Source organism: Thermobia domestica, chromosome 5 (genome assembly GCF_964235325.1).
Source record: "Thermobia domestica chromosome 5, izTheDome1.hap1.1, whole genome shotgun sequence".
In the NCBI taxonomy this organism is placed as follows: domain Eukaryota; kingdom Metazoa; phylum Arthropoda; class Insecta; order Zygentoma; family Lepismatidae; genus Thermobia; species Thermobia domestica.
In genome coordinates, this window is record NC_137458.1 from 28,413,512 (window position 1) to 28,436,299 (window position 22,788).

The 22,788-nt window shown below is 36.2% G+C and overlaps 1 protein-coding gene across 1 annotated transcript in view; it reads left to right on the top strand.

Moving 5' to 3' along the window:
• The window catches only part of LOC145684611 (uncharacterized), a 98,062-nt gene that overhangs the window by 41,242 nt on the left and 34,032 nt on the right, over nucleotides 1-22,788 (top strand). The window contains exons 3-4 of the mRNA XM_081756998.1: nucleotides 6,070-6,156; nucleotides 21,356-21,511. Coding sequence (XP_081613124.1) covers nucleotides 6,070-6,156; nucleotides 21,356-21,511 — 243 coding nt within the window. The remainder of the gene's footprint in view (nucleotides 1-6,069; nucleotides 6,157-21,355; nucleotides 21,512-22,788) is intronic.

The window sequence follows — 22,788 nt, forward strand, 5'->3', positions numbered from 1 at the left end:
GTTAAGGTCTACTTTAGGAAATTTCAAACTAGTAAACTGTTACTGCCAATATAGCATGGATATAGAACCCTTTTTAAACAATATTGATGACTTCTGTCAGATTTACCAGGGAGACAGTATTTTAATATGCATGGACTCGAATGCAAAATCAAATTTATGGCATAGTAATAGAACAGATAAAAGAGGAGAAAGAGTGGAAGATCTAATAATGAACAATAATTTAACAATAATCAACGAAGAAGGAAATCCTCCCACTTATAGAAGCAGTCAAGGAGAGTCAAATATTGATCTAACAATAGCATCAACGAAGATGTACAGCCTAATAAAAAATTGGAAAGTTTTAGATGCGGCCACTGAAAGTGACCACAATATAATAATCTTCGACATAATAAAACCAAAAACTCAAGAAATAGTCACAAACGAGGGAGAGGAAAGCTTTCTATATAACCCAGATAAAATAAATTGGGAAAAAGTTTGGAACGAAATAAAATTACCAAAAATAGAAGATGGGAGCAACCTAGATCAACTTGGCCAACAGATAGAGGAAGCAACAAAAAGTGCAATAAAAAAATCAACTAAAACTAAAACAACAACTACATTAGAAGTAAATAATAATACATTTTGGACAAACGAATTACAAAATTTAAAGAGGAAGACAAGAAAAGCGAGAAAATTATACCAAAATACTATAGATAATAATCTAAGAGAAAGAAGGTTAAACAAGTACAGAAATTTAAAACAAAACTATCAAAATAAAATAACAGAAAGTAAGAAAAGAAGCTGGCAATCTTATATCGAAAAAAATCTGAATATAGATCCGTGGGGAGAGCCTTATAAAATAATAAGCAAAAAAGTAAAAACACCTACCACTCTTTCAACCTTCAGAAAACAGGACGGGACGTACACAAAAAACTGGAAAGAAACAGTGGAATACCTGATGAACATCTTGCTGCCAAAAGACGATCAGCGGGAAGACAATGAAACACAGACACAACTACAAAATTTAATGACGGTGACTGCAATAAAACATAAAAATGAATAAGTTAAGAATGAAGAAATAATAAATCACATTAAAAGATTAAAAAATAAAAAGGCACCAGGTCCAGACTGCATAAAACCAGAAATTTATAAGAAAAACGCGGATAAATGGGTACCATACTTGTCAAAGCTTTTTAATCTATGTTTTAAAAAAGGACAAATACCCAGAAGATGGAAACAGGCTAACTTAGTAATTTTTAAGAAATCTGACGATAAAAAAGATGACGATCCGAAATCCTACAGACCTATATGTTTACTAAATATTATAAGCAAACTGTTTGAAAGAACAATAACAGAAAGGATTAATCGGACGAGAGTTTTAGAAAATGACTTATTACAATATGGTTTTAGGAAAGGAAAGAACACAGAAACAGCTATTAAAAAAATGATAGACCTGATAGAAGAGGGAAAAGTAGAAAAATATCAAGTAGTGATTTACGCTGACATAAGTGGAGCATTTGATAATTTATGGTGGCCAGCTTTCTTCAACGAATTAAAGAAAATGAACATCAGTAAAACACTGTATAATATAATGTTAGATTACTGTAGCGGAAGACAAATACAAATACAAACACCGGGAGAAACCATTAAAACAATAAGCACAAAAGGCTGCCCACAAGGCTCGATACTCGGACCCTTAATGTGGGATGTTACACTACAGCCATGTTTAAATCACTTAAATAATATGCAAGAAACAATCGGTGTTGTGGGTTATGCTGATGATCTGGCAGTTGTATTTTCAGCATCATCAAGAAATAAAATAGAAACAAAAGGGAAAATAGTATTAACAGAATTAGATAATTGGTGCAAAGAAAATAAGTTAAATTTATCAGCAAGTAAAACTAAATACACGGTCTTTGGTCAAATTTTAAAGAGGGATCCAATAATAAAAATTAATGATAAAAAAATTGAACACGTAAATGAATTCAAATATCTTGGAGTATGGATCGATAAAAAATTAAACTTTCATAAACATATAACAGAAATAACGGAAAAAGCAAAAAAGGTAGCCAACAAATTACTAACAGTTGCAACAAAGGACTTTAGATTGGACAAGAAGATTTTCAAATTATATAACAAGACAATTTTAATGGCAATCTTACAGTACTGCGTGGGCATATGGGGACACCGAATTTTTATGAACATTAAACTAAAAGAAACATTGACAAGAGTACAGAGACTTATTTTAATAAGGGTAAACAACATAATGAAGACAATCCCAGCCGAAGTACTGCAATTACTTACATATGAAGAACCGATCCATCTCCAAATATTAAGAAAATGTATCAAGACTTGGATCCAAAATAAAGAAAGGACGAAGATATTAGAAATCACAGGAGAAATACCAAGCTTCGATGAAGATATTGCAAGAATCATCCGAACAAAATGGGAAGAAGAATGGAAAAATTCCAGGAAAGGTGCCAGGACTAGAAATATTATACCAGATTTAAAAACAAGAGAAAGGATGGGAAATATAAGTAAAGATGTGATAGAATATATATCAGGACATGGACCATTTAAAACACATTTTAAAAGACTAAACTTACAAAACGATGATAAATGCTTTTGTGGCGATCTTCACACTCCGGAACATATTTTCTGGTCTTGCGACAGATATATAACAAACAATAGAATAAAAGAAATAAGGAATGAACTGAAAGAAAATAGCATAAAAACGATCATAGAAGAAGAACATAAACTAGAAAAATTTAGTACTCTGGCAAGGCATGTTTTGGAAAACCTTTGGAAAGAAAGACGAGAAGAAAGAAGAAGAAGATAAATTTTGTGTGATACACTAAAAATAAAAATAAAATTAAATGAATTTGATATCAAATAAAACAATCAGCTCTGAGGAAGCCAAGAGCTAAACACTTTATCTGCTTAGTGTTTTAGTGTTAGTGTAGTGTTGTAGTGCAGAATGTGTAGTGTTTGTGTTCTGTCAAGAGGCAAAATTCAAATCTAGATAAAAAGTAAATAAACAATAAAGATAAGTTAATATGAGAAAATTTTGGGGGAATCTGGAGTACCGATTTCCTAACAAATAAGGAGAAAAACTTTTAGGAAGTCTGGAGTACCGATTTCCTAATAAACGAGAAGGAAATTTTTGTGTTTTTACTATCATAACTATCACTTTTATATATTATATTAATCATTTTTTATTTTTAGTATCTTTTCAGCTCTGTCTTTTTTCAGGTTTTATGTCTGTGATCGTCTGTGTATGTACTTTTGTAAAAAAAAAAATAATAATAATAATAATTGCAATAAATATAAATAGTAATTTTTAAAAATGAAGAAAATAAGGCATGGTTTATATAATTAGGTACCATGCCATAAAACAGAGCCTCACCTCAAATCTGTCGAGGACGAAAGCCGAATAGCAGAGAGAGAAAACTGAAATAAAAGAGTATATGAGAGAGAAAAAAAAGGCAGAGGCAAGTTGCGACTGCCCTATAATAAGACCGTAAGAAATCGGCCAAGGCAGGGGGAAGTGGAGGCTTATAAAAAAAAAATACAGATTGTGATAATCAACAATTTGTGTGATAGTGGTGATAGCAACAATGATGATGATGATTTATTGTATGGTAAGTTCGGAAGAGAATTAACGAAATTTGGATCTGATATGGGAAATGTTTATAGTGGGCACATGTCGAATACAGTGAAGGTTCCAATTGCAAAGAACATTATGTGACCTTTGTACTGTGATCATACACGGAAACAAAGGGAGAAAATTCGTTAATTATATTACCTCCTTATGTAAGAGTACACTAAGTTGCGTATATCTTTCCTGGTTAATCTTAAAATAGAACTAAAAATTTAAAGGTGTAGGTATAGCCTTGTTGAAAAAAAAAAAAAAAACTCTTTTTAATAAAGTCCGTATTCTTGCAACCACGCATAGGAAATATTTTCTAATTAAGATTTCAGATAATCAAAGAAAGTTGCCCGACTTTTTAAAAATAATTCCAATATCCAATTGTTGAAGTTTCTTATGTAGAGTGGTTTTGTGGCTACAACGTAAAGTAAGTCCAGTAGATGTAATGTTTATTTCTGCCTGCCCCCAATTGAATAGCTTCTGAGTATGTGTTGTCTGAGCAAATAAGAGGAAGGACTACGAATGTGTAAGAGCAAGGGCCGCACCTACGGGGGCCCACAGGGTCTGGACTCTCCAAACTTCCTAACTCAACGTACATTTATACAGTTTCTCAATAAAACTATACTTGCTTAATAGGGAAATGATTTACGTAGCATGAAAATTTGATCTTCCATACTTTACCTGTACTCTTTCTCTTATAAAAACAATCTAGTTCTATCATTTTTTTGAAAATATAGGTAAAAGTATATAACAATTACTTATCGACTTTTTGGGTGCGGGGTCTACCCGTTCAATACTACATAGACATAGTGGCTTATAGTATTGGCCTCCCTCAAAGCTTGGACCCCATAACAACAAAAATTTCTGTGTGCACGCCTGTTAAGGGGTGCTTAGCAAAGTATCTAAAACAACTAAATTATGCAAAAGATTAGTTTGCTTTAAGGCAGGAGGTTAGCAGGTAGATCTGTTAAGAAATCAAGTTACATTAACCCTACCATCTTCTTGTATCTGCAATTTAGACATAATTAGAACAAAATATCTTTGCTAATGATATGATCTATGGTGGCTTCTAAGGGAAATCACATTGATAAAAAAAAACGGTACAAACTAAGTAAAAAAAAACTTAAGAGTCTTCATCCCAGCGAAATTAAAATACCGCTAATTTTACAGTAATTATGTGATATCTTCAAATACATAAAAGATAATTGAAATATGGATCAAGAGCGCCCTAGACAATATTATTTTGCGTGAGGTAGCGTTATCACAAGTCACCTACTGGCTTTCCGTTTTCAGCCGTTTAGAAACGCGAAAATAAATGCCGATTTTCAAAATGGCTCGAAATTGAAAGCAGATAGGTGAGTTGTGATAATGGTTTCTCATGTAAAATAATATTGTCTAGGGCGCTCTTGTTCCACATTTCGATTATCTTTTATCTATTTGAAGATATCATATAATTACTGTAAAATTAGCGGTATTTTAATTTCGCCGGGATAAAGACTCTTAAAATACTGATTCTTGTACAGTCAGCGACAAAAAGTTCTTTCCGTCTGATAAAAGTTATTTTGGGAATAACTGTGGCATAGCTGGAACTGACAACGGTGGTATGGCTGGAACGTACGGAAAATTATATTCTTTTTAATTTACTGAAAACTGTATTCAAATTGTCCTTCCATTCTGAAGTTAGCTACTAACAAAACTAATTTAATCAAACGGAGAGAAATTTTGTCCCTGACTATACAGATTTCCAAGTTTTACAAAGTTTTTCACCCTTAGTTAGTAGCGCAAATTTTATTTTTTCATGAACATGACCTCTCTCAAGGGCAGTCCTGGATACGATTAGCCTTTTCTAAACCAATTAATTACCTTTGGGAGAGATATTAAACCAAATAAATCTTGAGAATCAATGCGTGATAACGCAAAGTTTCGACTTATGTATAATTTACACGTGTCATTTACACGTGAGGAACATTTCTCGTCAGCCATAACATCACGAAATTTTTTCTTTGGTCATACGACATTACACAAAAGTTCAAAAGATCTCTTTTTAATAGTCTCAGAAACTATTAAGCAGCATTAAAGATTGAAATATGGCCTTCAACTTAATGGAACAAGTGAGTTGTTTCTTGAAACAGGAAATTGAACTGGCTACAGTGAGGAAATCACGTGCTCATAGAATGAGAACAAAGAAAGAGTGAAGCCTCATCTGTGTCAAAAATTAAGAAACTGCCTTTTGTCTTGAAAACGGTATTGATTTACCTTTCCGACTTCTTACATGGTATTACAAATCTTTTTCACACACTGAATCGTTGCTAAAACATGTTTCACTTTGTTGATAAGAAAGTTCACTATATTTATGCTTTGTTTTAATCTCATAAAAAAAAAGTCTCAAAATGCTAAGAACAAAGTTGCTAACTCGTATATTTCTTGTTTTCTCTTTACAGGAGGTTGATTTTAATCGCAAGAAAGTTAACAGGATTTATTACTGGACATTAAAAAACCCATTGGATATTTTAAAAAATACTCCTGAGGTAAGCTAATACAATAACACATACTGATGCACTGAAACCTAGATTTAAAGAAATTGTAGAGTATGTGGTTGTGGGATCGCGGTTGCTCGATGGCAGAGCGCTCACCTCTAGTGCGTTTGGTCTCTGGTTCTATTTCAGTTCTCAACAAATGAACTTTATGCTGGATAAATATATCGTGCGCGTGGACTTTCTTGTGGTTCTTCTGTCTCCTCCCACGTTCTTCAATTCATCATTTTACTCATCACCATCTCCCTTAGACTTGGTGCATAATTGTGGAACGTTATTAAAAATTTCATTTTATAAAGCATGTTTTGTTTCTTATTTGTTGTGCGTAAGATTCTGCTTAAATGCTGAACAAATCATACCATCAATTTAAAAGTTGCTTGAAAGGTATAACGCATGCGCACTTGTAACACTGGAACTTTGGTTTTATAGTGTAAGGTTAAAACATTGATACTGAAGTACGGTAAAATTAGACTAAAAACACCCAAAACCGAAAACAAAGGTTTTACCGTTACAAATTACTTATTACACTTTACTCTAAGTGTGATAAAAGTCTCTGCAGTAAGACTGTCAAGTTTCGGAGAGGGTAGGGAGATCAGAAAAATTTGTTTTCTCAGTTTTTTTTTTCTGAAAAATATCGGAAATCTTGTGACTTAGAGCAAATATTATCATACAGACTTAATGCATATATTTTCTATGTACGTTAAATTTCTCACAAAACATACTCCAGGTTTGAACTAGTCAATAGTTCAGGGTGAACAGTATAGAACTTAACTTATTTACTAATAATTTACTAGTTTCGGAAGAACGAAAGACTGATAAATCATACATAGGCTATACACGAAAAGATAAGTACATAAGGCCTTACAAATGGTGTTGGTTTTGCTGTAAGGGCATTAACTTAACTTATGCTGTGTGTAACTGTAGTGGCGAAAACGAAAATAGGGACGGGAACAAAGACAAAAAAGGTGGAGACCGGTCTGGCGACCTGTGTAGTACGTAATGTAAATAGACGTACATAATGATCGTCCATTATTTATGTCTATTGCAGTATGAGTTGTGTATTGCAACCATGTGTAGATAAAGGTGGTGAACTCAGTTGACTCAAAAACGGAGAGAGAGAAAAAATAGAATGTAGTGGAATTAAGAAAGATGGAGTGAAGAATAATATCGAAAACAAAGTAGTGTTGGCAATGACTAAGGAGTATCGTAGGCGCTACACTTTAAAACCCAAGCCAGCCTCAACAGTTCTAAACCAGAGCCTAGGCAAACTCTCTGTGTTCCATTCAACTTCAAAACTCACTGTTTCTTGTGTGGTCGTTCGTGTGTCGATGTGTCGAAATGCAGATATCCATATAAAGAAGAATTGAGTGACGTATGGACAGTTAAATTGATAAAAGGTATCCGTACAGATGCAACTAGAAGAGACTGTGCTTCGGGGCGAGAAGTGCTTCTCAGACTTAGCAATGCCATTGAGCTAGTCTAATGTGACATTAAGTACTATAGATATTTTCATCAACATTCAAGGTGGAAGACTCAAACTTGGTGAGCCAACAATTTGAGACGAATCAACAGCAGAATCTGAAAGACTTTTAGCATTTGATAAATTATGTCAGAATTTGAGAATGATGAATACCAGTATATGTTGAAGGAATTACAAGAACTGTATAGCGATCCGAATCCTAACGTGGAATTTTACGATGACCGCTACCTCAAGAAAAAAATTGTTCGTCTGTTTTGGCTCCAACATACAGTACATGTAACAGATCTTCCACGAGCAAGTGTCGCAATTTGCTTCAGTGGAAAGTATGTTGTCAGACGCTCGGTACCAAAATCGGCGAATTGTTGAAAAAGATGACAAATTGAGAGTGATCAAAACTGCAGCAGCAATAATTTGACCCACACTGAAATCTCGAGCTTACCATTGCTCACTATTTCCAGTTCTTGAACAAATTCAAACAGGAAGTCCAAATCTGATTCCAGAATTACTGAACGCACTGATCTATGAAATCATTAAGCCTGCCAGGAAAAGAGAAGAAAAATTACTGAACAGAAAACAATATTAATTGCAAATTCCATGATTGCTATATCTCGGCCAAGGTCATTTATTGAGTTGAGTTGATTTTGAGTTTAACGCCCCTTTCAGCAGCGAGGCTATATGAGACGGGACCTACTGATTAACGTGGAATCCGAACCACATGAGCTCCCGCAGGAAATAGAACACGGGTCTCACACTCCAATGGCAAGTACGCTAACCGCTTATCCACAAAGGAGCTTAAGATCATTTCTTTTCCCTGTCCAATTTGGTACAGCAGTCTTCCTTCACAGATTTGCCCCCATATTCTTAATTGATTTACTGCCAAATACGGAGTTCTGTTGTTCTTACTAGTGGGGATCAATTATCAGGATTATGGTGAGTATGTTTTTAATAATCCTGATTACAATGTACATATGGTGGATGGTCATGCCACTTTTCATTCAATGGGCGGTGTGTTGTATGTGACTCCTCAATCCGCACTCAATGTTGACACCTGTGTACGTCGGAGGAATGTCAGAACATAACAAATTGAACATAGTGGGTTAATAAAATTACGGATTTATCTACATCTAGATACATCTGGATATACAAGTATAACAGCGTTAGTTTGGCAAGCAATGCAAATGTAACGTTTATCAGTTGTTACCATTCAAACCTTCAATATGTTTTGATTGTCTGCTATCTGGCTTAATATATGCACAGTGGCGTAGCCAGGATTTCATTTCGGGATGGGTCTGGGGGTCCTCCCCAGAAAAGTTTTCGGCAATGGGAAAATTAAAAGCAATTTTAGGTCTTTTGGTAACAGCTTTAAAATTTTCAGAGGTCCGGTGGCCCTCAGTGTTTGGTAATGTTTGGTAATGTTTGGTTATGTGGGGACTGACAACGTAATTTTAGATTTTATTTTAACATCTTTTCAAAATTTCGGGGAGGTCACTAAAACAAGTAGTATTATGACTATGTCCTTTTCAGATACCTATAATATACTAATGTTGTTAGTTGTAGATTTACATATATATTGAACGAGGTATCGCTCACTTCACGTTTTCATATAAAATTTTTAATTTGAGACCTGAGCCCTTATGAAAGGCGGCCCTGAGGGTCATCACGACATCATTCGACGTGCTTTATGTCATTTTCCTGTTTTACTTTTTGTTGTGTTCATTTATCTCCAACCGCTTTCATGTGGTACTAGACGCTTAATCTGATATAGGCGTCATGTCTTAGCAACCATTTTGAATACGGCAAGCGATATGAAAAATCTTTTGTCACAACTCTGTTTAGTGTTTGAAGATCTATCGAACGAGGTAACACTCGCCCCATGTTTCCCTTTAACATTTTAAAGTTGGGCCCCAGGGACCCATGAAGAGTGGCTCTGGGGGACTCCGCGACATAACTATTCGATTTGCCCCATTGTATTTCCTATTTGAGTTTTTTGTTTGGTTCATTTACGTTCAATCGTTTTTGAGATATTTCCGTGGAAAGAATAAAGTGGGCCACCCTCAGTGGTGTATTTAGGGGGGGCTTCCGGGCTTCAGCCCCCCTCCGAAATCTTACTTACTATAGTGAAGTATATGAAATATCTTGCTGAATTTTCACATTTTCAGGCAAAGCCCTCACCGAAAGTTAACAAAGCCCCCCGAAACGAAATCGTAAATACGCCACTGGCCACCCTGTATATATATATATATATATATATATATATATATATATATATATATATATATATATATATATATATATATAGGGTGTTTCAGATAAAACGTCCAGTGCTTATAAATCCGAAACGGCTGAGAATAAAAAGATGAAACAAAAACTGAGATAGGAAAATGTCATAGGGCGCATCACATGGTGTTGTTGTGGTGACCCACAGGGCCAAATTTTCAAATAGGAACATGTATTGATTCATACCTCATTCAATAGTACTTGAAAAACGAAACAAATTTTGTAGGAAACAATTTTCGATTTGGGCCACCGTTTTTAAATGGCCGCAAAAAGTGGGTCCTATATCAGATAAAACGTCCAGTGCTTATAAATCCGAAATGGCTGAGAATAAAAGGATAAAACAAAAACTGAGATGGGAAAATGTCATAGGGCGCATGATATGGTGTTGTTGTGGTGACCCACAGGGCCCTCCTTCAAGGGGGCCCAGGGGCCAACTTCAAAATTTCAAATGGGAACATGTATTGAATCGTATCTCATTTAATAGTCCTTGAAATACGAAACAACTTTTGTAGGAAACAATTTTCGATTTGGGGCACCGTTTTCAAAATGGACGCAAAAAGTCCTGTATCAGTTTGAAGTTGGCACCTAGACCCCCTTCACAGAGTTTCCTGAGGGTCACCACAACAACACCACTTGATATGCTTTATCATCGTTTCTATCTCAGTTTTTGTTTCATCTCTCTATTATCAACCGTTTCTGATTTAGGCCTATAAGCGCTGGATGTTTTATCTGATACAGAACCCACTTTTTGCGGCCATTTTGAAAACGGTGTTCCAAATCGAAAATCGTTTCCTACAAAAGTTGTTTCGTTTTTCAAGTACTATTGAATGAAGTATGATTCAATACGTGTTCCCATTTGAAATTTTGAAGTTGGCCCCTGGGCCTCCTTGAAGGAGGGCCCTGGGGGTCTCCACAACAACACCATGTGATGTGCCCTATGACATTTTCCTATCTCAGTTTTTGTTTCATCTTTTTATTCTCAGCCATTTCGGATTTATAAGCACTGGACGTTTTATCTGATATAGGACCCACTTTTTGCGGCCATTTAAAAACGGTGGCCCAAGTGGAAAATTGTTTCCTACAAAAGTTGTTTCGTTTTTCAAGTACTATTGAATGAGGTATGATTCAATACGTGTTCCCATTTGAAACTTAGAAGTTGGCCCCTGGGCCCCCTTGAAGGAGGGCCCTGATGGTCACCACAACAAAACCATGTGATGCGCCCTATGACATTTTCCTATCTCAGTTTTTGTTTCATCTTTTTATTCTCAGCCGTTTCGGATTTATAAGCACTGGACGTTTCATCTGAAACACCCTGTATATATATATATATATATATATATATATATATATATATATATATATATATATATATAGTGGCGGATCCAGGATATGATTAAGGGAGGGGCTAAACCATAGTTTGCAGCTTTATTCAGTGTAAAGCCGGATTGAACTCCATTTTATCCAGTGTATAACTGAGCGTCAAGGGGAGGGCTATAGCACCCCCTTGGTTCTGCCATTGTACCTTGGCGCAAGTTAGTTGTAAACCTGGTGCCCCGCACCACCTAAGGCTGGCCCTGCCTGTAGCATGAAGGAAACTTACAGCAACATGTCCAATATTCTACAATCTATTAAATACAATGACTACAAGTGGCAAATTTGTGCTGATTTCAGTTATGGGACTTCATCTTGGCCTGCAAAGTGGTTACACTAAATATCCGTGTTTCTTGTGCCTATGGGACTGTCGTGCAACAGAGAAACACTAAAGAATGGCTTAAAAAAAGGATGAATTAACTCCAGGGAAACACAATGTAAAGTGTATACCTCTAGTTGATCCGATAAAGGTACCTCTACATATAAAACTTGGACTAATGAAGAATTTGAGGAGAATATGAATAAACAAGTTGAGGGGATTGAATATTTGAGAAAGATTTTTCCAGGTTTGAGTGATGCAAAATTAAAAGAAGGTGTGTTTATTGGAACTCAGAAAATTAAACTGTGATTGATTTGTTTAAGTGCGAACTGAATCGAACTAGCAGCACGAAAATTCTTGAAAGGCTTTATGAATGAGAAGAAAATTATGAAATACTGGCACAGAAGCTTTTTGAAAGTTACGAGGCACAAGGGTGCAAGATGTCTCTTAAAATGCACTATCTGCATTCCCATTTAGATTTTTTCTCCTAAAAATTTAGCTGTTATGAGCGATGAACAGGTGAGTGTTTTCACCAAGATATTTTGCAGATGTAACAACATTATAAAGGGAAATGGGACCCGTCTATGATGAGTGATTACTGCTGGTTCCTCATGAAGAGGGCTCAACAACATAGAAAAGGATAAGTGTTTTGGAACAGTTTTTACCGTAAATCGATTTTTTCATCAAGATTATATATAAACCAGTGGCGTATTTAGGATTTTCTTTCGGAGGGATGGCTATGCAGAACACGTGAATAAGTATTTATGTTTTTCCTTTTGGGTGCTGACAAATTTTAATGAAGTTGTGAATATAACAAATTTATTTCGGGGGGGTTTGAGCCCGAAAGCTACCCCCCTACATATGCCACTGATATAAATATATATACAATACATACGTAATAACGAGATATACTTAAGTTTGGTATACATAAGTTTGGAACGTTTAGTATTGTATATGTGCATTTCTTTCATTAAAACTATGTATAGAACTTTTCCTTATATCACTTTATATTTTATGTCTCAAATTACATATTCTCCTGTAAGCAGTTAATCACCGTCATCATCATAGCAGACAATCTGAAGGTGATACGAAAACACTGACTATATTTTCTCTTTCAGAACGTTTGATTTAGTAAGGGTTACATTCTCTTATCTCTACACATTTTTGAAAGTTGAAATTTGTAGATTGTGTTTTTAATACAAACCAAGAAAGAAAATGCAGCAAAGTGAAGAATACTCACAAAGTATCGAAGTTTCAGTATTGTGATTATAAGTGTTCTATGTGTCCACCACCAGCAGCACGGAGAACATCCAAACGACAAACAAATTCGTCCCAAGCTTTGACCAAAGTGCTAGCAAGGATGAAATTCACTGCTACTGAGATCCTGTCTTCCACTTTGGCGAGGTCCATAGGTAACGGTAGCACATAAACGATCCATAGGTAATGGTCCTACACGTATCCTCACAAGTCACAAGGGAAAATATCTGAAGATCTAGGAGGTCAGGAGTGTCGGGCAGTGTCTAGGGGTCCAGTAGCCTACGTGGTGATTCTCTAAAACTATAGTATTAAACATTTTCCTTTGATTTCATTAGACGCGGTTAAGGTTTCAAATAGGGCCATTCTTTTTGATACACCCTCTCTTTTCTTCGCTTGTTAATAATTTTCCCTTCTTATGAGGTGGATATATTCCTCCACCATGACTTGACTATTCTCACAAAAGTTGCTAACTTATATACAATAATTCACTAGATCAAAAGATTTCCCACTTTTTTTTTTGTTTTCAGGCAAAATCGTACCATACCTCTTCTCCATGTGTTATTCCATTATATCGTCACCATATTTCCCTAAGATTATATATAACTGTTGCTTTTACCAACTTGTGTAAGCGCTTGCTCTGTTAATACAAATCTTAACTTACAAACTGAACATAAAACAAGAAACTTTTTCCACATTTCTGGTGGTTGTTTCAAAGAAGTTTTCTTTTGTATTTGACCCTAAGATGAAGTCAAACGTCCAATCGGATTCAGGTGGATCTTCAATCATGGAAGATCCACGAAGTAACTATTAGCACCGTAACTTAGATTTTTTTTTCTGGTGGTGCAAGCACTAATATTTGGGCCCCTAGAAAAAGTTATGTGCGCACCCCGCAAAATTCGAAAATAGGGCCCTTCTTTCTATCTTTCTCTTACTCTTTGTGGGTCTCCCGGAGCCTGTGAACCCTCCCGCATGATCCTGGTCCCACTATACATGACAAATTAATTGAGGGAACAATATTGACAAATCTCAAAGCCATACGAATAAATATTACTTCTGGGGCCCGTAATAGTAGATATTTTTTACTCAAATGGGCCCACGACTCATTTTTGTTTTATTTACCTTTTGTGTGCTGTTTGTTTATGTAATGTAGTGAACCTGTTTGATGCTTCATTTATAATGTCATGTTTATATCATATATGGAGTAAGAAAATTTTGTAATAAACTGGGCCCTCTCGAACGGTGAGAGCTTCCCTGGGGGGGGGGAGTTTCCTCCTGTCCCCCACAAGTAGTGGCCCTGCTAACTATGCAGCTACACCTCTGTTTATATCAGTGGTAGAGCGTTCACCTCCGGTGCTTGGGGTCCCGGGTTCGATCCCAGCTCGCGTCGTGTGGACTTTGTGGTGGACAAACACCATGTTCATGGGTTTTTTCGGGGTTCTCCCGTTTCCTCCCACTTTCTTCATTCCACCATTTCAGTCATCTCTCATCATCACCGTCTCCTTTAGCCTCACCAGCATAACCGTAGGACGTAAAACTTAAAGATTTCATTTTTCTCTGTTTATAAGTATCGTTGTTTCCTTGAAGAGTTATGTAAATTATTTTTTCTAATGTAATCGCAATCGTATAAATAAAAAACTTTGCGAACCCTTTTTACGTAGTCTGCTAATTTCCATTTAAAAACTATCAGAAAACCAGCTCTTGATTCGCGTGATGGACTCGTAAAAGAAAACAAACATAATTGTAACTATCAATTATTTCTTCTTCTTCTTCTTTTTTTTTATCGTGACGTGCTTCTTGATAAAAGTGATGCAAGTCATGACAGTTTAAGAGACGGACAAATCGGTGCCAAGTGTTTGTATCTAAATGTTTTGTTGTTGATAACAATCTGGACTCTTAAATAAAGTGGTACGGAAAGAGAGAAGTTTAACGTGGTACATTTATATAAATAATTGCTCTGAATAGCAAACAACTGTCTACAACAAATCTCGGTAGTTGTGTGTGTTGTTAAAAATAAAAAAAATAAAAGAAACAAAAACAAAATACTTGTTGCTTGGTACATGAAGGTACTACATTTTGACGCAAACTCGTTAACATTCTTTCGTTACCAGAAAAGCCGCATTATGCTACCAAGCGACTCTTTTGCACCTTTACTTTGAATTTGGAGCGTACTGCTGCGTCTAGCTGGAGCAAAGGATGGGTATTGTTTACAGTATTACAGAAAAGACAAAGTATTCAATTTACAATTAGCATGTGTGTAACTTAGCAGTCGGGCTGTTACTGTTAGAAGTATGTCTGTTACTGTTAGGAGTATGTCTGTCCCTGTTAAGAGTATGTCTGTTACTGTTAGAAGTATGTCTGTCACTGTTAAGAGTATGTCTGTTACTGTTAGGAGTATGCCTGTCACTGTTAAGAGTATGTCTGTTACTGTTAGAAGTATGTCTGTCACTGTTAAGAGTATGTCTGTTACTGTTAGGAGTATGTCTGTCACTGTTAAGAGTATGTCTGTTACTGTTAAAAGTATGTCTGTCATTGTTAAGAGTATGTCTGTTACTGTTGAGAGTATGTCTGTCACTGTTAAGAGTATGTCTGTTACTGTTAGGAGTATGTCTGTCACTGTTAAGAGTATGTCTGTTACTGTTAGGAGTATGTCTGTCACTGTTAAGAGTATGTCTTACTGTTAGGAGTATGTCTGTCACTGTTAAGAGTATGTCTGTTACTGTTATGAGATGTCTACCATTGTTAGGTGTATGTCTGTCACCGTTAGGAAATAACAAATAACAATAGATAAAATATCTTACTTAATAACGTATTTTCTTTTTGCATTTACAGTACAGAAATAATGTAGCCGAAAATTTTTTGTGTACAAATTTTAATGAAGTTGTGCATATAACAAATTTGTTTCGGGAGGGGGGGGGCTTGAGCCCGATAGCTACCCCCTACATATGCCACTGATATAAACATATATACAATACATACAATACACACGTAATAACGAGATATTCTTAAGTTTGGTATACATAAGTTTGGAATGTTTAGTATTATCTATGTGCATTTTTTTCATTAAAACTTTGTATAGAACTTGCCCTTATAACACTTTATATTTTATGTCTTAAATTACGTATACTCCACAAAAACACAAAAACAACCAATTGTGTTATTGCCAATGAATGACATTTTTTAGCGTCATAAAAATGAGTTTGTTTCAATGCTTTTTTAAAAACTACACATGAGAATTTATTCTGAAGGAAGTAAATTCGTTTATCTCGATGTTGTCTATTGATTCGTATTTGTCAATATCATATGAGTCAATCATAATTTTGGGATTACCTCACTAATCATATTCTATAACTATCAGTTTCCTAGTGCCATAATTAAAAGCTCGATTAGTTATATAAAGGATGTCCCATAAAGACTGCAACTTTTGAGATACCCGTCACCCTGTTCTAGTAAGTTGGTAGCAGTGATGCCAACCTGTGGGAAAACTCCCTTATCGTGGGAGTTTCTGACCTTATTTTCTGGGAAAGGGATAATAAGCAGCATATATAGGATTTTTCGAGAAGATCGAAATTTACGGCTTATTCATTTAGATATTGTAAAAAGTGACTAACACAGAGAAATTTAATTTTTAATATTATAGCATACTTTTAATTAGTATAACGTGGGAAATTCACACGTAAAATGGTATTTTTTGCGTCTTGACATGGGATTTTATATTGTTTCAGGTTGGCATCACTGGTTGGTAGCACTGAACGTTACACGATATCCATCTATTGTCTTTGTCGTTAGTAGTCACGGAGCGCTAATAGCGCATCTGTTTTCTGGATCGCACTTACAGCAACATTATCACTCAGGATGGCGATGTTTTCCGCAGAACGACTAATACGAGAACGACCCAAGAGTTTAACCCTCGCCCAGCGAAAATACTAGAAATAACGTATCCGACGAACATTGGTTTATTTTTAACCCATCAATATTTTTTTTTTTTAAGGAGAACATAGTATTATTACTAGATTTTCAATCAATATAAAGCTTGATATTAGTGATGAACATATTGGTCTTCAGTGGCGAATCTAGAAGTTAAAAATTGAGGAGGGGGGGGGGCAGCCAGAACCCAGACTATGATAGCTTCAGCACTTCCTTCTTGCTGTCTAATCAGTTGGCGAAATATATCATTTGAGGTTTTCAAAACCTTTTGCTCAGACATTATTACCGAACAGAGAACATACGCACACACTTTGTTTACACTCTTCGTCTGGACGAGTGAAATTCAAATAAAATGTTTGATATTTAATCTGACAGGCAGTGTTACCAGTTCGTGAAGGGAAATTTTCCGTCCGTAGACATGAAATTTTCCAATATGATTCAATGTTTCCTGCAAATGTATAACGCACACAAATACACCCAGATATGTATTATATATATTACCATGCGTTTCTATTGCTACATATTTTGAAGAGAATTATCTCATATCCAGCATATTTGGAAGAAAATATCTCGCAATCCGGTCACTGATATGGCCGTTTTTTTGCCATCTGGCAATACTGCTGACATGTTAGAGCATGCTAAGGAAATGAGCGAAGAGTAGAAGTGATCATACAGAGTAAGTGAAATGACAACAAATCAGACAGTGTGAGGTAGACAAGACAAATAAAATATCCTTCACGTAAACAACCAAGACCGGGTCATTCAAGACCCAGACAACGAATTGTTTATATGTGGTTGACAAATGAAGAATGCTAGGGAATAGAAGTGTTACTGTATGGTACGTAGGTTAAAAGGAGCATACCTAGGCCGATGACCAGAATAAGGAAGAAGAAATAGGGAAAAAAGTTAAAATAAAACATTTATGGGTCAAAAATGACCCGATCTCCGTTGGGCGAGTGTTAATGTTCACAACCGAACCAGTTTTCTGACATTTAGCAATCAAGCTAATCACAGTCGACTTAATCAGTGCAGCACATTGACTAAACATTCCACGGAGTTTGCGAACAGTATCTGCACAAATTCACAAATTTTGTAATAAGTTTTCACTATTACAACACGCTATTCCTCCATGGAGCGCCCCCTTCCTACCCGTACAGAAAACACATGACGATCATGCTTTATTCGGCGTTCCGTGACTATTAATCACAAAGACAACATATGAAGATCGTGTAGCATTCAGTGCTGCCAGCTTACTAGAACAGAAATGGCAGGCATTTCAAAAGTTGCGTTCTGTATGGGATACCATTTACTTCAGTATAAGTTCTATCTTAATAGGTAATGTCGTTATAACACATCGTCAATATTTAGATTTATGAAAAAAAAAAAAACTACGCATGAGGATTTGCTTTTCCTCTTTTCATTTTGTTCATCTTAATGCACACTATCGATTAATATACATCTCAACCTTCGACTCTTTTGTTTTAGTTATCTGTTAATAATGTAGAATTTATTAGTGGCCCCGCTTAGCGTAATTTGTAACGTTCTTACTTTTGGTGCGAGCGATTTCGAGTTCGACTCCCCTTGGGGACATTTGATCGAAGAAGTGTTAAAATATTTTTTCAGGCCAGCCATCCCGAGGCCATTTTTTCCTCTTTCACACCACACAAACGCCGAGAAAGTACCTAACATATTGGTCCCAGGCTGCTTCCTTCCTTCTCCAATCCTTTCTTTCTCTCCAGTTCCCAAGGTAGTGTGACCGCCGAGGAACGTCATTCCTCATACATGTACAGGCTAACATACCCATAGATGTCGAAAGCCCAGAAATCTAATTCCTAATCCTATTTATTTATTAGGATCGTAAATTTGCATTTGAGGTAAATCTCTCATATGTGTACAACTTTCAAAGTTATGAACATAAACAGCAGAAGATACTGAATATTTCAAATGAAATGAAATTTTTGAGTTTTACGTCCCACGGTTATGCCAGTTAGGCTAAAGGAGACGGTGATAATGAGAGATGAATGAAATGGTGGAATGAAGAAAGTGGGAGGAAACGGCAGAACCCCAAGAAAACCCACACGGTGTTTGTCCACCACAAAGTTCACTTGGCGGGAGCAGGGTTTGAACCCGGGACTCCAAGCACCAGAGGTGAACGCTCTGCCACTGAGCCGGCGTGGCCCCTGAATATTTCAAACATAATTTCATGTTTATTCGTCTTTCCATACTAAAAAATAGTACAGTGGTTTTGGAACGCAGAATATACAAAAACATTTAACAAACATTGTTTGGGATCAGAAGCATATTTTATATTCTAAACGACAAGTTTTACAGGTTCGCTTGATTAAGCTTTGACAAAAACACGCTGACAGATGAGTATTTCGCTTCAGTTCTGAGAATCATTCCATCCCAGTTCGAACCAGATCTTGAGAAATTTTGAGAGATGTACGAGGAAGGATCAGAAACTAAGGTTACTAGGTCGATATTTCTGGAGTTTCGTCTGTTGTAGAGGAATGAGGAGTGTGAGGTAATTTTAATACATTAAGTTGGCAACTGTGCAGTTTCAGCCACCAACCACCTACGACGCTAGTTGTATGAAAATCAGTGTTGCCACACTTGGTACAATTGTACCAAATTCAGCCCTTTTGGTCATTCATCGGCCCGTTGGTACCACGCTGACATTTCCAGCCCCTTTTGTGAATAAGTTTGTACAATTCTACTCAATTCAGCACCATTTAACAAATACTCGTTACATTTTTAGTAACAGTAAGTGACAGTAAGACTTCTCCTACGTCTCACGTTACTCATACTGTATCTTGGACTCTTAAAAAATGCTGTTGAACATTCATTCTGACGGAATTCGATTGATTGATTGATTGATTTTTGAGTTTTACGTCCCGTTCAGCAGCGAGGCTATATGAGACGTGGACCTACTGATTAACGTGGAATCCGAACCACATGATGTCGGAATACGAACTATACCGGGAAGGAAATTACACTAGACGGGAGCATCCGCGCCGCGCATGAAGACGAGAAAGAAGCATTTTAGTTTGAAACCTTTTTTAAAAAAATTAAGAAGAACACACACGTTGAATCAAATGTTGAATATTCTGAAGAAGACGCGGGGTCCTCCTATTTGGATGTTTTTAAAAAGCATTAAAAAAAAAAGCACTTTCTTGATTTGGACTCTTGGAGAGGGAGGAGTGGTCTAGAACTTTACCTCTTTTACTTTCTTGTTATAGAGCCATATATTACACATGTATACGGTAAAATAATGAATTCAACCCTTTTTGTTTCAATTAAGTACTATATTTCAGCCCACTCCAGAGGTAGGACTGTGGCAACACTGGTGAAAACACAACTGGCGAGTCGTTTGGAAAACTGGTCTCGCGAAGAAGTCGCATAGTTATTCGATTTCTGTGGGCGAAGCATTTAACCGCGACTTAAATTCATCTGTAGCTGGTAGAATTTTACGGAGAGACTGTAATGTCTCGTCAGCATGTCGCAAAATAGTGTCGAAAGTTTTTAGCTGGTAGAGACTAGAGAAAACGTCACCGACGAGGAACGCAGTGGCCGACCCAGCACGGCATCAACAAATGTGAACATGCTTGCGTGGAGGAAATGATTCAGGACGACAGAAGGATCTCGGTATGGCATCTGATAGCAGAATTGAGAATATCGTTGGTCACATTGTGCACAATATTCTGCAGACGAGGAGGTGAAACACTTCGTGACAACATGACTGAACACGCAAGGACAGGATTTTTACCAAGAGTGAATCTTCAAACTCATCCTACGATATGACAGGTGCCTCAACCGATATGGAGACTAGGAGGCCGTCGCTTCTCTTCAGACGAGGAGGTGAAACACTTCGTGACAACGTGACTGAACACGCAGGGACAAGATTTTTACCAGAAGGGAATTTTCAATCTCATCCCACGATGCGACAAGTGCCTCAACTGATATGGAGAGTATGTCAAAAAATAATCTAACGTATGTATTATCTATTGGTTGTATTGATTGTATGAAATAATATATCCACGTTTCTTTCGCAACAAGGTTCTGTAACCTTACTTTCCGATCACTCCTTATGATTAGAATTTCTTTCATCACATTCTCCTTCAATCATTAATAGAGTTTACGTTAGTGTTACAACAGTTTTTTTTTAAATACATACACTGTTGATTTTATATTGGCCCACCCAGGGGCGTATCCAGGACGGGCTTCTGGGGGGGGGGCGGTGGGTTGTAATACTGCTACTTAGACCTACTTTTAAGAGCTCCAAAATCTGGGATGGGTTTTATTTATATATAAAATAAGAAATTCCTCTTCTGGGGGGCAATCGCCCCCCTGGATCCGCCACTAGGCCCACCTAAAGTTCTTTTTCTTTGGCTGCTCCTAAAAAGTTCGCCCATCACTAGTTTACCCGATCATTGGAAACAAGTCATTGCTGCCGATAGGAACTTTTCCGATCTATTTATTTATTTTATTTTATTAAAAGTAAAGTTCAAATTTAACAGGTGTGTCTTGGATACCTAATACTTAATTTGTCATATTTTTCTTTACAGTTGGCAATGAAAGGTCCGTACATTTACGACGAAACGGAGCACCGGAAAGGCGTCAGTTTCCATGGCGGATACTTACACTACAGGAAATACGCGGAGCAAGAATTTGATCTGAAATCGGTGGCGGAAGAATGTGAAGATTGTAAAGAAAATGATAAGGTGAGATTATTATTATTATTATTGAACCCATGTATTAATATTCATTAAAGGGTATATACCTAATGGATAACATGAAACCCGGATATAGGGCTACTTCCCATTTTCAACATCAGATTTTCATTCATGTTACGTATGTTAGATAATAATTCCAACAAAACAGATGGAAAAGATTTCATTCTTTAAGGAGGGTTTACGTATCTTTGCAAAATATTAGAACTCTACTTAGAAATACAGGGTGGTCAGAAAGTCCATTTAAACCCGAACTAAATGCATGTAGCAATGTAAGATGTTAAGATATTTAAGATTTGAACCTCTCGTCCTATTCATTGATATGGCAACAGTGCTCCTCACGTGAATTGCCACGTAATTACCGCGTAACTGCCACGTCACAGCCTGTGGAACAGTGATGCCAATTGAAGGGAAATTTCCCTTGGCGCAGGGAAATTTTGAGTAAATTTTGGAAAAAAGGGAAAAAGGGAAATTGTTTGTAATCTCTCAATATTGCAGGCAAATTTGAACCTATCTCCAATCATTTATAGATTGAATGTATTTACGTATCTGATTAATCTCATTAAAATTCAGTATAAATTCAACATCCGATTTGTTCCAAACATAATCCGTTGCACATATTTCACATAAATTCTCACAAGTTACCTTGCTTTGCATTCGTTAATATTTATCAACATTACACATCGATCAACATATTCGAAATACAGGGTGTCCGAGAAGTCCTTCCCTGATTACAGAAATTGATAACTCAGGCTAGAAATAAGATAGAAATATGAAACTGGTGTTGAATTGTTTACAAACTATAAAAGTTTTTGTCTGTGTTAGGTTTGTTCTGTTTTACTAAGTCTCAATTTTGTTTGTTTTAGGTTTGTAGTACGGTCGTTGCATCGATCCCTCCAGTGATGTTGGCTAATGTGTGGATGGAAATTGAATATCGCTTAGATGTGCTACGTGCTATCAAGGGTGCTCATGTGGAAGTGTACTGATGTGACCAAAACTTTTATAGTTTGTAAAAAATTCAACACCAGTTTCATATTTCTATCTTATTTCTAGCCTGAGTTATCAATTTCTGTAATCAGGGAAGGACTTCTCGGACACCCTGTATTACAACATATTCGAAATGCTTATTTAAAATCTTTTATCAAAATTAATCTTCCCATTGTTGAATTAAATACAATGCAATAAGATGAAATATTTCTCAATTAAATTATCACTCCAACTATTATAACAGTTTGGTTTTCCCAATCAGATGTTTTTCCCAACCAAAA